This window comes from Lygodium microphyllum, chromosome 6 (assembly GCF_053477565.2).
Source record: "Lygodium microphyllum isolate KBCC chromosome 6, Lygodium_microphyllum_v1.1.10, whole genome shotgun sequence".
Classification (NCBI taxonomy): Eukaryota; Viridiplantae; Streptophyta; class Polypodiopsida; order Schizaeales; family Lygodiaceae; genus Lygodium; species Lygodium microphyllum.
The window spans coordinates 143,981,930-143,998,970 of NC_141140.1; the positions used below are offsets into that span (position 1 = coordinate 143,981,930).

The 17,041-nt window shown below is 39.0% G+C and overlaps 1 protein-coding gene across 1 annotated transcript; it reads right to left on the bottom strand.

The window, feature by feature from the left end:
* Nucleotides 1-213: 213 nt before the first annotated feature.
* On the bottom strand, nt 214-2,910 carry LOC148035236 (trans-cinnamate 4-monooxygenase-like). Its single transcript, XM_087680196.1, has 3 exons — nt 1,987-2,910; nt 1,388-1,524; nt 214-1,151 (listed from the first exon to the last, which is right to left on the bottom strand). The coding sequence occupies exons 1-3, from the start codon at nt 2,898-2,900 to the stop codon at nt 451-453; spliced, it is 1,752 nt and encodes a 583-aa protein (XP_087536322.1). The 5' UTR covers nt 2,901-2,910; the 3' UTR covers nt 214-450.
* Between the last annotated feature and the right edge of the window lie 14,131 nt (nt 2,911-17,041).

Sequence of the window (17,041 nt, forward strand, 5' to 3'; positions counted from 1 at the left end):
CTCAACCACTTACATCAAGTTTCACAAACATGAAGAAGGGCTTGTAAACCTCTTTTATGTTGAATGATTTGCATTGAAACTTCATGTGCAAATATGAAAACCTCTAGTTTCTAGCTTCAAAAAAATCTTAAATAATATAAAGGACAAAGCATTATGTTTGCCTCTAGACTTTTAAGTACGCTGCTACTCTATTGAAGTGCAAAATTGTAAGAAATGTTGAATCGATAAAATAGGAGGGATAAGAACAAAAGGTTGTGCTTTTGCATATAACTACTACAACAGTACTTCCAATCAAGACTATTGATATTCCTTACAAATTATAAAAGTATTTCAAGGTGTAGTTTTTGCTCTTTTTGGTGACAAGTAGGTCCAAAAAGGCCAACATTTATAAGCTACATATGTATAATGTGAGCAACTAGAACTACCAAGAATAAAAGGAGTGCTAATGTATTATTCTGAATATATTGCTTTAAAGTGGCTATGATTCCTCCTTTTGAGCAATACTTTTGGTGAAATTGCCATGGGCAAAAGGAATTGGCTATTTTTCTCAGTAAGGTCAAGTAAGGGGGCATCACAAATATCACTAGAAGCTTGCTTGTCTTTGTATGCCAATGATTGATGTGAAAGTAGCTCAAAGCTTAGGATCAATTTGGCTAATGTTATTTTAATTATGGGTAGAGCCACAACTATACCAGGACACTGCCTCCTCCCACACCCAAATGGAAGGAATTTGAAATGACTTCCATGCATATCTAGAGTCCCCTCTTGTAGGATATCCAAGAATCTATCAGGATTAAACATTTCTGGGCTATTCCAATACTTTGGATTATTGGCCATCCACCATGCATTCACTATTACTCTACTTTTAGATGGGATTCTGTAGCCCCCTAACTCTTCATTTTCCAAGTTCATGTGAGGCACTATGAATGGTGCTGTTGTGTGCATCCTCATGGTTTCCTTGAGTACTGCATCTAAGTAAGGGAGCTTCAATATTTGGTTTGTATCTCCCACAATTTTTGAGTGAGCTTTATTCTCTTTTAGCTCTTGACTCTTGATACTTAAGAGCTCTTGATATACCTTTTCTTGTATGCTTGGATTATTCACCAACTCGGCGATCACCCACTCAAGTGTGATCAAGATTGTATCAACTCCTATGCAAAATAGAAAGGAAGCCAATTGATTAGTTCACCTTCAAAAGCATTAGTGTTGTATAAAGGTGTGGGCACTTGCAAAATCTCTCCTATGGAGCTAATGAGCTATATGTTTTTCCATACTTAGAGAAAACTTCCAAAAAGTAACTAGATTCAATCTTCCTTTACTTTTGAAATATATACTCAAGCCTTTGTAATCCTCATGCTTATGTGTCGAGTGTTAATCCATCAATTACCTGCTGCATTTAAGTTTTCTACAAAGTATAACATGTTTTCTTCTTTGATTTCATTGTCCTCCAAAGCTACAAGGATGTGATCGATGCCTAATGTCCTCTTCTCTTCTTCCGGAAGGTCTTTTAGCCCATTTAGCTCCCTAATGAATCAATAAAACAAGAGTGTTAAGGCAAATAATTAAGTGAGACTTTGGTACTAGAGTTGATTGCCTTGCTAAATTAGTCAAATAGATGCATGGAGACTAAGATTGTGCAATACTCTTAAGTGGGTGGGTATATCTTCACCATAGTGAAACAAAAATTTTGGATAACAATTGCACGTTATATAATTGAAACTAAATGATAATAATCTTTGTTGACATAATCAAAGTTATGCATGAACCATTTGTGTTTTGTAATAGAATAAATGAGGTACATATAGAACTCATAGTACCAATTGGGCTAACAATTGCACTATATATAGTTGAAACTAGATGATAATAGACTGTGTTGACCTAATCAAAGTTATACAAGGATGAACCATAATTTGTGTTTTGTAACAGTGGCTTAATAGTATGAAAGGCACAGAGAAGCGAGCGTACTCTGTGCGCGCGTGACATTACCTGAGTCGGCTTGAGACGAAGTATTTGAACATGTTTTCGCGAGCTTCTTTGACGGCACGGCAGGTCTGCAAGAAACCTCTGATGAAGCCAAGACGGCAAAGGGCAGGGAAGAAGTCGCCATAGTTGTAAGCTAAGCTCTGCAGGAGGCGGCTGCGCTGGTCGTTCAGGCTCTTCAGCTGGACGTAGAGAGGCTCATCCTCGCTCTTGAACCTCCTCCCGAAGGCCACCCGGTAGAGGACATTGTAAACCATGAGGTGCAGGCTCTCTCGCAGCACGACGCCATGAATGAAGGCCTTGGGCTTGTGCGCGAGTCGGCCTATCAGGAGCTCTGTCTCATCATCCATGGCGGGCCGCCATCGCTGCTGCACGGCCTGGCTGGTGAAGAAAGGCAGGGTGAGGATCCGTCTGGCTCGCCGCCAGTGGGGGCCATAATCCGCGAATGAGAGGTCCTGGCCAGCCCCCGTGAAGATGTCTATCACCACGTTCCGGGCCCTCGACCCGAACTGCACCCCCTTGGTGTGCAGCATCTCCTTGGCTATGGCGGGCGAGCTTATGAAGACGAGGTTCCGCCGCCCCATCTTTAGCAGGAAGATGTCGCCGTATGTTTCTGCAAGGTTGGCCATCTTTCTGGCAGTGATCTGATCAGCTCCCACTTGTAGCCAGTGGCCGAGGAAGGGGAGGCTGAAGGGGGGGCCGGGAGGTAACCGGAGCTGCTGCATAGAAGAAGAAGATGAAGAAGAAGAAGAAGCCTGCCTCCTCTTGCCCTCCCCTGATCGGCTGCGCAAGGCTACCATGATCCAAGGCACTACAGTGAGAAGGATTGCACAATATAGCAGCGCCTCACTCATTAGACCTGCAGCAGAAGATAACCACGCCGCCATAGCTGCCATCTCACTGTAACTGAAACTAATCATGCTTTCGAGAGGAGTAAAGCATTGCTTTATAGATGCAAATAGGGTCATGTAGTCAAAACTTGCCAGCATATTCATGACGCGCACAGACAGTTCAGCAATGTCACGTCAGCTGAAATGATAATTTTCCCACCTAGAAATGATAACTCCACTCATGAGTCATATGTCATTCTCAAAAGTTGCTTTTCTCACGTAGATACTCTCGTTTCTCAAGGCCATTTTATTTTGAAACGTTTTTCTTTGTTTGGTTAGATATTAGATAACATATTCTTAAATCCCTTCTTGCATAGAGTTGGTTCACATAACTCTTAAAACTAGAGGAAGTTGTGGTACTTGTTGCATGGGTGGGATAGGGGCCATGATGGTCCAACCTGCGCGAACCATTGTAGTTCAAATGATCTATGTGTGGTAGGCTTAGGACAACTTTAACTTTGCAAAATAGGGAATTCTAGTTGGGAGATCAATGAAGTACCTCTTAAAATGGTGGTACTTCGTGAACTCAACTAAGTTCATCTGAAATGGTGGAAATTTGTTTGCGATTTATCATTAACAAAAATATTTTTAAATCTCAATTTAGATACACACACACACACACACACTCTCTCTCTCTCTCTCTCTCTCTCTCTCTCTCTCTCTCTCTCTCTCTCTCTCTCCTCCAACGATTCTTTGCTAGGTTCCATCACAGTAAAAAACGTGCACATGGCAAGAAGAGTCTGAGACTTTAAAGTCCCTCATCCACCTACAGAGGCTCGACTCCAAAAGACTTCCATACTTTAGAGTGGAGTCAATGAAATCTATACTATTTATTAATACGACATTTTCCATGCCCCTCCACATGGTAGTGCTAAGAGGAGAGAGTGGAAGTAGGAGCATTGGTATAGAGAACTAGGACAAAGAGCAAAAACAAAAGGTGGACAGTGCAATTACTAGGTGAGTGTTCTCTCTCTCTCTCTCTCTCTCTCTCTCTCTCTCTCTCTCTCTCTCTCTCTCCACACACACACACACACACACACACACGTGTGTGTGAATGTGTGTGTGTGTTTGTGTGTATATGTATGTATGTATGTATGTGTATGTGTATGTGTGTATACATGAAGGATATACCCATGAGTATTTCAATGAAGTTGATCACCCAAAATTTTTGAAATGTCAAGCCCTACCATTGATATATACATCCAAATAACCATTAGAATCAACATGATGATATGTTCATTGATATCATTATCATAATATGTGTTAGCTTGCCCATTGATGTATACCAATACATACAATGTGGCTACATTGGCAATTGCAAAAATAGAAAGAACCTTGATGCAAATATCGATGGTCGATGGAAGAAAAACAAACCATGCATCCCAGCCATGCAAGGGCCAAATCCTCCCTACCCATGTCTACAATCTTATCAAACATGCGCTAGTTGTTTGCTGCCTATATAAGAGTCAAAAAATCAACTAGATTACTTAAACCAATTATTATGAAACGAAAACAAACAATACACAAGAGTATTTGAAGCAATTGATAGAGAGAATAAGATGTACAAATACATTAAAATTGATGCCTAATATTGACCAAAAGAACAGTAAAGTACATATGAATCTATGAGTTAATATTTATTATCCAAACATAAATAAGCGAGCCTATAAATGTAATGATAATACTAGGCCATATATGAGATAAACCAAAATATGACGAGATCCCTAATGAGAAACTATCCAAATAGTAATAAGAGAGTCTAAAAATATAATGATAAAACTAAGCCATTGGGAAGATAAAGCACAAAAGGATGGGAACTTTAATTGAAATCTCATCCTCTCATAGTGGCTTTTATGCACAATCCTACAACAAAAAATAGACAAAAATTATTAAATTTTTTGAATAAAATATAAAATGCATGCATAACAATAGTATAACAGTTGTGCAACTCTTATATATCCTCCCCACATCCATAGCATGTCAACAAGTTGTTGGGGGTAAGGGTGTCTATGCCTAGCTACCCATGTATTGGTTACATTGAATGTACCCACACCATGTATTAGTTACCCGCACATCTGTACACTACAGGTGGCAGGCACCCACCACTATCACTTTATTATTTATTCTTTTAGGGAAGGCCAATCACACATTGTGACAATTTAGTGCTCTTCTCCTTTCTAGTGATAAAAGACTTGTTGAGGCTTGTTCTCCAAGCCTTCCCTTGGCCCTAGTAATCATTGTCTTATAAGGCTCCCTTGAGGGCAGCATTAGCTACAACATGAGGGGCTATAGGGAGTGTTTTTGCACTTGTTGTAAATGAGCATTTACAAGTGGCATCTAGCCCATTGATCCCTTCTCTACAAGGTACAATTTGAAGACTTGCACCTCCCCATTCCCATCAAGAAGGTCTAAGCAATACACATGCCTACTTATAGCATATTAATATTGTCAAACAATCATCATTGCACTATATTCAATAAGGAATGTTGTGAGCATCATAGGGCTCTCACATTCTTCAAATTGTTTTTGCATTATTCCAATGATTTCCATAAAAAATAACATCATAGACCCCATAAAAGTAATAATGTGGGAGTTCAGAGATCACATCCACTTCCCATGTGCATACACCTACATCATGGTTAGGAGTCATGGGCTTTCTACTATTACCTCAATTTTCTATATTTGTGTTGTTTACTATCCTACTTATTTTTATTGTGGGAGTTGGGAGATCACATCCATTTCCCATGCTCATGCACCTACATCATGGTTACGAGTCCTAGGCTTCCTACTGTGGTCTCAATTTTTTGTGTTTATGTTGTTTGCTATCCTACTTATTTTTATTGTTTGTTGAACAATGTTTTGTTTATTCAGAAAGCAACTAATTATTGCTTGAGTTTTATGAATTGTTATTCATTATGCACAACCATGCTTTTCAAAGAGGTATCCCAAACAATGAGCAACGTAAAATGAGCAATGAGAAGAACAAGTGGCATGGCACCAAAGAATAAACAAAAAGCCCAAAGGTCTATGAAAAGTAGCAAAATGAATTTACAAAAAATATCTCATAGCATGCGAAGGAATTGAAGTCAAAGAAGTTCATTTTAGAAGAATATGCCAAAAATTATATTTTTCCACGAACAATGTCATGGGTATCATCAACACTAATCTAGACAATACCATTGCCTTCAATGGCCTCATCATCCAAGAAAATGCATATTCTCTAATGAACCTCATTTGTTAATTGGGTGTAATGCTGATCTTAAGCCATATTTCTTACTATTATAGCCTCCACATAAGTTCAAAACATTATAGAAAAATGCAATAGAAACATATTCACATTTGCACCAATGGAATGCCACACAAACAGCCTAGGAACAAACCAGTCTAATTCATAATTTCCTCTACTCACTCCTTCCAAACAAATCCAATAGCAAACAAAAAGGCCACATCATGTTACATTGCTATATAAATGAGACAAAAGTGATACAAAAGAGAAATACTTTGTTTCCTACATTTCACACTATCCTCTAAAATGGTCCCAATTCCAAAGCAAGTGGAAACAAGTATAGGAACACAAAAAATGGTCCCAAACCACAAAAAATATCCATCTGAAGAATCTTGAATAAGCACATATATCAAATGACACAAGTATCCAATCCATAAACTCCAAAATATCAACAAGCAAAAGCAATTTTTTAAAAGGTGTTTTAAAACTACCAAATAACCATGCAAACACAACCATAAATCATGATTTGCTAGATGCTCACTACTCATTCTAGGGAGAGATACCTACCAAAACATATATTGCACCATTGCTAGCTTGGGAGCTGCTAGCAACCTCCTCAATCTACCTCTTCTTAGGAAAAAGAATTGGCACAACATGTGACGAGATCAATGCCTCATCACCATCCATTGAAACATATACATCTTATCTGGAGGCAAAAGCTTGAAGGAATGGGGTAGTACCACACCCCAACTTGAGGGAAATATCCTCATGAAGAGAAAGAAGCTCCAAGTAGCATGCCACAAAAATGTGGCTCCTCAACATGGCCCTTGTCAAATCACCTCCATTTCTATCTTGTGCTCTACTCTCAAAAGGTAAGTGTTTGCAAAGAACCGAGTCCATGGGTCCAAGTCAAAGCACCTCAAATAGGGGATGATTGGAATCCAAATACATTAGGGGCTCATATCCTTCCCTTCAAACAAAAAAGATCATAGAGGCAAAACACTAAATAGCAACAAGAAAATTAGTAATCCATTGCCACATACCCAAAAAATGTTATCAAAATCATATGCTTTGAATGTTTCTCTCACCATCACCCTAGTAGTAGCTAGCTCCACATAACCATAAGGTGAATGATGAAACATAAGGACATAATGCGATATCTCCATCCTAAACATGTATACATATCTCTCTATCCATCCCACACAAGGCTTTGTAAAACAAGGTTGTTATAGATAAACACATGGCTAAGTGCAGCACCTTCGAAAAGCATTTGAGAAACACAACACTTTTAGTGGAGAACATAACCAATAAGCATCCACAATCTAATAATGAGGCTAGAACCACAAATACACCAAAAGTAATGTGGTCCTTTGAAAGTGTATCACATGATGGGCATGATGGGGATTCATAAAGCGTGTCATGAAATGGAATGTGTAAGAAAACCATATCTATATCCCAACCAACAAATTTTCCATTGTAACTATACTCATTGTCCTCTGTAAAGCGATCCTAGAGAGAGAAGAAATTTACAAAATTTTAAAAAAATAGATTTTCAAAAACTCTTTTAGTTTTCTAAGTAAATATATAAAAAATCAATAATAAGTCATTGTCGTGATATTCTCCTAGTCGCATCCACTACAAGATATAAGCCTCATACCGACCTTCAAAGTGACGAAAATGTTCACCAAAAAATTTACCCCCATCATCACTATGCATGTCGATATTAGCGTCTCCATATAACCGTCGCTATCGGCATCACTATTGGCATCACTATTTGCGTCGTTATTTGCATCGCAAATGTGACACAAATAACAACACAAATAGCAATGCCAATAGCGATGTTTTGTGATGCAAATTGCGACGCCAATAGCGACACATGCAGTACATTTGTGACGCTAATAGCAATGGTTACAAAGATGAAAAAATTATGGTACATGTAACACTATGTGCTATATTTACATTCTATAAATGGATTACATATAAAGTATACAATAGTCCTCAAAATGAAGGTAAAATGTACTTGAACCCACAAGATTGATACATAAAATAAATACAAGATCACTTAATGAAAACACTCATGGAATCATGGCAAGATACAAAGGATGATAATAACATAGTGCATAGAAAATGCCTAAACAAATTTTAGAACCAAAAAAGAAGAGGATGTGTGCTCTACGAATCCAAGTGCAAGTTATAGATCCTTGCCATCTGAAAGCTCATCCCGATGCAAAGAAACATTGAACGGGCTCTACAAGAAAGAAAACAACTACACATCAGTTCACCATACAACAATGCATTTTAATTAAAAATAGTAACTACGGACAAGAAAGATGAGTGACTTACTAGGCCATCGTATACACACAATCTATTAATCAATGCAGTGAGACCGTGTCTCTCTGCATATCGAGTCTCTAGGGATGACTGGTGGGATCACGGTTTGTAATGGAGTGCTACAAAGAAAACAAAATACAAGTGTTAGAAATATGATTATCAATATAAGTGATATTGCAAAAAAATAAGTGAGAAGAACAGAAGAAAAACTTACAAAGTCCTCCAGATAAGTCCTGTGGCCTCGACTTCCAAGATGATGGACCACTTCTACCTATCTTTCTCCATCAATGCACCTCGTTCTCAAGAAAAACCCTCTCTTTGTTTCTCTCCACCCTCTCGTGTTTTCTTACTCATGATCTCATCTCTCCCTCCCTCCCTCTCTCTCTCTCTCTCTTTCTCTCTCTCTCTTTGTTATCTTTTATGTTTATTCTCTCTCTCTCTCTCGTTCTCTGTTCATTTTCCTTTCTTCTTTCCCCTCTCTCATTTCCTATCTTATTTTCTCTCTTTTTTTCTCAATGCACATCATTCTTAAAAAAAACAAACAAAAAAAGAAGAAAGAACAGGAACAAACCCTCTCTTTGTTTCTCTCTACCCCCTCGTGTTTTCTCATTCATTCTTCTCTCTCCCTCCCTCCCTCTCTCTCTTTCTTTATTATGTTTCATGTTTATTCCCTCTCCCTCTCATTCTTTCTTCCTTTTCCTTTCTTCTTCTCCCTCTCTCATTTCCTCTCTTTCTCCCTCAATGCACCTCATTCTCAACAAAAACAAACAAAAGAAAAGAATAAAGAACAAGAAAAAACCAAGAGGAAGTAATGTACTCACCGCAAAGGCATGAGGATGGATTCTTTGTCTCCTCTTCGCCCTTCATGCACTTCCTCCTCTTCTTCACAAACACGAATGATGGCAGTGGCGGTGAGAAGCTCTTCTTCTTTGTCTTTCTCTCTTTCTCTCCATCTCCCTCCCAAACACACGATCTCCTTTGCTCTCTCTTTTGTTCTTCACAAAAAAATGCCACACATGGGTTTCAACTACTTTTTTTTTTCTCTGAGTACCGTCGTTATTTGCGTCGTAACTGCTCGTCCCTATTCCCCTATATCATTGTAGTGATCAAACCTAGAAATCTAGGCCGCCATAAAGGTGACAAAGGTTGTCATAATGAAGATCTTATTCACCATCATTAAAGTGAAAACTAATATTCAATTTGAATTTTATTCAATATTTGATTACCTTTCTCAATTCTCACTCTTTTCTTTCTTCCCTTTCCTTACTAGTTTCTTCTTCATTTTTCTTATTGTTTCTAATTCACATAGTTTTTCAATCCAATTTTCTAATCACATCCTTAGCAATGGATCCAGTCACCCAATTATCTATGTAGCTCTAGTAAAATATCTCTCTATCATTTTCATATTGAGTTAGATAGTGAGTATGAACCATTAAGGAAGATAGCAAAACCCATTACTATTATATAGTCTACAAAATATATACTTAAGTTTGAAAAAAAGAAGAATATTGATTTTTGGTTAGATGACATGCTATATCCCAAAGATCCTTAAAGCAAAAATAGCACCCTGCATTTCTATAATAGCTCTTCATTGATGAGGTTCATTGGTGATAGTTCTAATGGGTTTCTAGATTATACACTTAACTTGATTGCAGAAAAGGATGTCCTTAGATTGGAGAATATGTTTTATCAAAACATAACAATGAGTTAATGCAAAAGCTAGAGGGCTATCAATAGAGCATTCATTCCTTGGAGAAATATATCAATTCTTGTAAAAAAAAGTAAACTATTTTCGGCCTTTGAAATCAACAAAGGGCTCTTAAAAATATTGAGAGTCTCAAACAAGGACGAGGTGATTGTAGTAAAAGAATCCAAAACACTATATTAGGGAATTTAGAAATTCCCATGCACTTTGGGAACCCCCAATACATTTATTATTTGATCACATGGTCAAATCTTGTTGTCTTACTTAAAGGTGGAGTCTACCCTAAATGTTATATCAACTACCTTTCCAAATCCCACTTTCAAATATAGATCAAGATTTAATCACATGGTCAAATATTTATCATTTATTTAAAATTAAAACTTGAAAATTTTCCAAATTCTCTAATATGGTATTTCAAGTGGTAAGGTATTTTCTTTTAACTTTAAAAATATTAAATATAGCTTTATTTAAAATTAATTACATTGATTTATGATGTTAATTTTATTTGCGTCTCTTCTTAACCGAATGCAAGTGAGAGATTCTTTAGAAGCATCTTAGTTTATTATCATCTTCTTCCTTCAGTAGTTTCAAAACATATTTTGGAGAATAATAATTTTAAAAAGGCAAAGAAACAATGCTTGGAGTCATTTATAAAGGATCATTTTTTGAACAATGAGTTAGTGTAGAACACACTAGATAGTATTGGTATCAGTCCAGATGCTTATATACAACTTTTTCAGCTTTTACAATCAAATTTGAAGTAAGGACATGTATGCTATTGCATACTTTCAAGGTGATATGTGGTTAGAACTATCAAACAGAGAGTGCATAACAAAGTGATGAAGATTTCAGTTGAGCCTTTCCATATCAAGACTAGCTTCAAGGGGCAAGAAAAAGAAAGTTATATTAAATGAGTTTAACAATATTTTCCTTGATTTTTCTAAGTCCCTATAATATTTAATGATCAAATTCTATGACTTTCACTAGAATAGGCACAAGGAATGGCTAGATTTATTGTTAAACTGGATGAAAGTGAGATAGTAAAATGCATAAAATTAGAGAGGGTCTCTATTACATTGATGAATAGAGCACTTCCATCAGGTCATTTCAATCACTCAATGCCATTTAGTATTCAATCTGAGCACAATATCTAGTGGCTAGGAGCATTCAAAGTAGATATAGAGGATTTTGATATATTGTATTGGGTTTTCTATCAAACACCAATGCGGATGTTAATTAAGAGACAAGAAGTATGAGAAGAGGTATTTGTTGAAGGATTTGGAAACTATAAGATTGAGTGGCATATAATTGGTGACTTAAAGACACGTAAATGTATGTACAATGTGTCAAAGAGAGCCAACTCCAAATCTCCTTGCCTATATTGCATGTCCCAAACCAACAACATATTGGGGAATATGGAAATTTTCCATATGTTTGGGACACGTGGTCAAATCTTTGTATTCGTCATAACTTGAACACTATAAGTCCAAATTGAGCACTCTATAGCTCAATAGATTCCATTTTTAAGTACTTTCCAATTATAGGTCACATCATATATGGTTTTGAAAAACTTACGGGTATGTTATCTAGGTTTCACCTTTTTAGTATTCAAAAAATGAAAATTGGGAGATTTCCAAACTTACTAATATAGAGCTCTGAAGCAATTGGAGTAGAGCTCCCTCTAGGCACAATAAGGATGCACAGTTTAAGCCAGTCCTAGATATTCCTTTAGTGAATTCCCATATCTATACACTTTATGCACTTTGCATGATAATTGAAAAGCTTGTTCATCTTATATACATGATACAAAGATTGAAAATGTCTTATCTACAATTGGTTTGCATGGTAGTAATATTGCTATTGAACCAAATCTTCAAAAGTCTAAGGATGGTAATTGTGTCCCCAAAAATCCATCTATTGGTGGAGTGAAGGCTAGAAGGTTCCTAGGCTTTCATGGGAGACTTGATAAGATAAACTCTAGAAATTGTGGCTCAACTATTAGATACAATCAATGGAAGTCCCTACATAATGCAGTTAAGGATCGCATTCATAATGGACAAGATCACAATAGAGAAGCCAATGTTTGGAAAACACAAGTCAAAGTATTATTTTATTATAATGATTTTTAATGGAATGGTAATGATCACAAAAATTTCAAAAACTAATTGAGCCTTTTTAAAAGGTCAATGATAGAAGCTTGGTGTAACGATCTAATTTTATTTTCCTCCTTTCACGCGTGAATAGGGCATAGGGATAAATTTTTTATATATATAAAAGAAAACATTTTTACTTTCCCCTCTCCTCCAATCGACTGTTGAGCTGGAGGAAGAGGGGATTAGTAAGGTAGGCAAGCTCCTTGCTGGAGCTTGCCAAAGCTTATGGCCATGCGCATTGACACGCAAGGGAGGGAGCATCCCCCTCCCCTCCCCTATATAAACCATGGGAGGCTAGCCTGCTAGGGTAGCTCAAGGAGGTGGACGAGATGGAGCTGGAGACGCCGTAAGGAAGGAAGGGGTTAAGGCGCTGCTGCCGCTGTCTGAGGGAGAGGAGGAGTTGAGGAGAGACCCTGAAAATCGCCGCCTATGCCAAGGAGGAGCCGCCTGATCTACGCATCTATGCTAGTCGCCCTCTACTATCACAGTTCGCGCCCCAGCCCGTCAAACGCCGCTAAATCGGCATTGTGTTCCCCTCCCTACCCCACGTGTCTTTAGAAGCTTCTAAAGCTTCTAAGAGAGGGGGCCCTATAAGCCCCCTTTCCCCCCAAAAGGAATCTGACCATAAAGGTCTTATTTTACGCCCTTGCGTGATTTGAATCTTCCCTAAGCCTCCTTCCTATAACCTTTTGGACTACCCTTTTTCTCCCCCCCTTTGGAAACTTCCCTTTAGGCCTCTATAAGCTTCCCCCCCCGAAAATTCTCCTTGGAGGGGCCTTTAAGAGGTCTTAGGCCCTTTTTTCCCTCCAAAAGTTTTTTCCCTTAAAGGGCCTTATTTTCCCCCCCAAATCTCAAATCCCCACTAAGGGCCCCCTTAGCCCTTTTCTTTCCCCATGCAAAATACCCCATGGAGCTTTGTTTTTTCCCCACACGTAAAAGGAAAGAGAGTGTTGAGGGTCTTTTGACACCTCCCTTTCCCATTCAAAAGCTCTCGTAAGGGATTCCACACCTTTTTATTCCCCATTTTTGCAAGTCTTTATAAGGCCATTAAGCCCCTCCCATGGCTTTAATGTGCCTTATTCGCAAAAGGTTTTGAAACAACCCCTTTTTTTTTTGAAATCCCTACTTCAAGGAGGAAGCCTTCTAAAACCGCTTCTGACAGACGGAGCAAGTTATCGCAAAGAGAGCCACGGTGGATTTTCAAAAAGGAGTTGTAAAGCTGCATCCACAGCGAAAAGACTGCATTTGCGATGCCTCCTAAGAAGGTCCAAGGCACAGCCGGCGGAAGGGTCGTCTCTTGGCATCCACGTGGACATCTCACCCCAAGCCCAGGTTTTCCTTCCTAATTTTTTATGATATTGTTGTAATTCAATCATGCAAGGTTAATTGTTGGAAATAGGATATATTTTTGTCCTAAATGCTCATGACGGAGGAACTTAGTCATTAATACTTTCAATAAAACAAGCAAAACAAAGGAAGCATAAATGCATTTCTAGCAAATAGCTTTATGCATTGAAATGAATTAAAAATTAGATTAGTGTCCATTAAAATAGTATACTTCGTTTCAGCCTGGAAGTATAAACTGCATATCACATTATTGACCCATATCCTCTTCGCAAGGAATCATCATGGAAAGTGCAAGGCATGAAATGATTCTTACAATGTATAACTCTAGGAAATTATCGTTTGTCAACTGCATAAATTATCAAGAAAAAGGTTGCTTGTTTAGCATGAATTTTGTTCGCAAGTTATAGGAAGAATAGTTGGAATTAACCTAACCTATGTCTGACCTTAAATCGATAAGTTAGGGCTGAAAAATCAATTTACGCATAGACAACGAGTCATGTGAAAATGATCACGTAATTATCCTCTAGAGTTAAACAAATTGGAATAAACCTAAAACACCTAAACCGCGGAGTACTCATTTAAAATGAGTTAAATTCCAAGAAATTCACTAGGAAATTAATACGTGACCTAATCGTACGTATTGCTAAAACTGAAACTCCTATACCTTAAATACTTGCCCACATTCACTAAATGTAGGGACAGTGAAATGTAATTGAAAAGTGAACTAGGGTTTGTCCCTAAGAATCTTTCGAGATGGAACTTGGAACTCTAGGACTGATGACGTCAGCCTAATGTAATCAGGAACAGATTGTTTCGTGACTCCGTTCAATGAGTAGAATAAGTCTCATAATTCAATGCGACACTTGCGCAGCAAGTGTGGAGTCATATGATCTTGTGATTGGATCACAAGGGAATGGCCAAATTCTCGCAAGGAGGTTGGCAGGTCCTTACGCAAGTTATCTTGCAAGAGGATAAATAATCACCCTAATTTAGTATCTTTCTTGAGTAAAGAAGATTGAGTGGAAACTAAAGACCAGTCGATAAACTGAAATAACCAATGAACTTAAGGTTTGACCAAGTCAGCTTAATAGGGTACGCCCTAACCCAGGATATAGGGGACCTTGCCAAGTTGCAAGTCATCCCGGATCGAGTGCTGGATGCATTCGAAAGGAAGGATTCATTCCTAAGCAGTTTGCCAACAAAAACGATCAATGGAAATGTTTGTGCTTGCTACAAATTTTAGAGCACTGCTTGGCTTTGTTTGATCAATGAATTAAAAGATAAATGGATATCTATACTTCAGGTTGAAGGCCTGAAAGGAGAGGCAGCTTCAGTTACCCCCGATTGCCTACCTGACCCTAACCAAGGGGGTTGTTAACCGCGCTAGGCAAGTGGACTGAACCCGCCGCGAGAGGTCTCTCCGTTGAGCGCTACTTGGAGCAGGAGGACGCTTGGGTGCCAGAGGGGGCTCTGGCCATAAATCCCTCGCCTTCCGGGCCCTACACAAGAGGCTAACGTGACTCGGTATTGGATCTCGAGGCCCGCATTGTAAGAAGTTGGAAATAGTTAAAATGTTGATAATATGCCATGTCACACTGACATTGGTATATAAGGAGATAAGTTGTAATTTTTCATATCTTTTTGACATATCAATACAATTACAATCTTTCTCTCCCTTCTTGCTCCAAGCTTCCATGGCTTCTTCATCTTTCCTGTCTTTCTCTCTCCAATTCTAGTCTTTCTCTCTCCTCGTCACTCTATTTCTCTCTCTTCCTGCAGTCTTTCTCTCTCCTCTGCAGTCTTTCTCTCTCCTCTTTCTCTCTCCCTAGTTCTCTCTCTGACAAGTGGTATCAGAGCCTTGGTTCTTGGTCCCAGTTAGTCCCTCATTTTCACCTAGTTACAACTTTCTAGTTACATGGAATTTTGAGCCACAGGTACACAAGTACGGGAGCAGTAGGGGAGTTTCCAAAGCATCTCTGGACCACAAGGACTGCATGCAGAAGCATTAATGATAGCTTTCTTGGGAGTTTACACCTCCTGACCACAAGGACTGCATGCAGAAGCATTAATGGCAGCTTTCTTGGGAGTTTACACCTCCTGACCACAAGGACTGCATGCAGAAGCATTAATGGCAGCTTTCTTGGACTCCACACAAGCTATGTCAGGAGGTTTGATCAAATTTGAAGGCATGGAGACAAAATGGCAGCTCGTTTTCCAACTTTGAGGTGAAATTTTAGGGTTCTTTTTGGGAAAAATCTACACAGGAGTTAAGGGAGAGTTAAACCACTGCTACTTTTCAAAGAGAAGTCTTCTTCTACCTCATTCAAGCTTTCTTGAGAGCTCCCATGGAGGACCTCTTGCTTCTACCTTTCTCCCATGACTCCCATGATTCCAAAGGCATACATGACTTCATTCATTATGCTTAGAGCTCCACCTTGAGCACCATTTAACCCTGCATCATCCATGTGGCTGTTTGGAGGACGGGAGGATGTCTTCAGCACTATTGTGCCACTGCAGGACAGGAGCTGTATTCTACAGATGCCTTACTGAACTCCCTACACCATAGCTTCTCAAAGGCCAGAGAGGAAAAGTATATCAAACTAGCAGGGAATACGATTTCTGAAGCATTATCTTGGTCCAGGGAACAATACGTGAGAAATGGCGGCACGATCCTGCAACCAAGGAGAAGCAATATGGAGCCGTTCCAGTCCCCGCGCAGTGTTTCCAAGGTTCCTAATGACCCTCAATCTTCACGCTAGTCAGCAGGGAGCAATGCCTTAACAAGGCCTTTAATCCCTCTCCTCAAGCATTTTCTGCGAGACAGACCAGGATATCATCACCATCTACAAGAGAACTTTATATAGGATGCAGCGCAGAAGACTGTGTAGGGTATTCTCACCTCTTTCTCTCAGGCGCAGACCTTGGAACATCTGCCGCAGGATGAAGAAGAAGACGCAGGGGCCGGCTCGGAAGCAGGGAAGCAGAGGAACAATTTCGCGCTCTCTCTTGCCCAAACTCACTTCCAATAGAGCATCTCTTCCAGCCTTAGAGTAGCTGCAGCTTTGTTGACATGATTTAACTTGTCCAGCATGTGCGCAGGAATTCTGACAGTCCGAGAATGCTCCACAAATGATCGAGTTATACCATGTCGAATCCACCAATGCACATATGTCGACAACTTGAAACCTCTTCTGTGATCAAACTTTTCAAGTCCTCGAAGAAGCCCCAGGCAACCTTCCTGAATAAGCTTCTCTGTCTCCTCGGTCTTCTTAGCCAGAATCTTCTCAAATGTGTCCTTGGCCAGAAGGGACGTCTCCTGTGCAGCAGAATTTTTGCGTTGAAGTGCTTTCAGTTGAAATTCAAGTTCCTCACTCCTTTTGACTTCGGCATCAATCCGTGCCTGTAGAAC

What these genes read in the sequence shown, in the direction of transcription:
- LOC148035236 (XM_087680196.1), bottom strand. Translation starts at nt 2,900, where the DNA reads ATGATTAGTTTCAGTTACAGTGAGATGGCAGCTATGGCGGCGTGGTTA. An exon ending in TTCGTCTCAAGCCGACTCAG is followed by an intron (nt 1,525 to 1,986) that starts GTAATGTCACGC and finishes TTGATTCATTAG; the next exon opens with GGAGCTAAATGGGCTAAAAG. An exon ending in AGAAAACTTAAATGCAGCAG is followed by an intron (nt 1,152 to 1,387) that starts GTAATTGATGGA and finishes TATTTTGCATAG; the next exon opens with GAGTTGATACAATCTTGATC.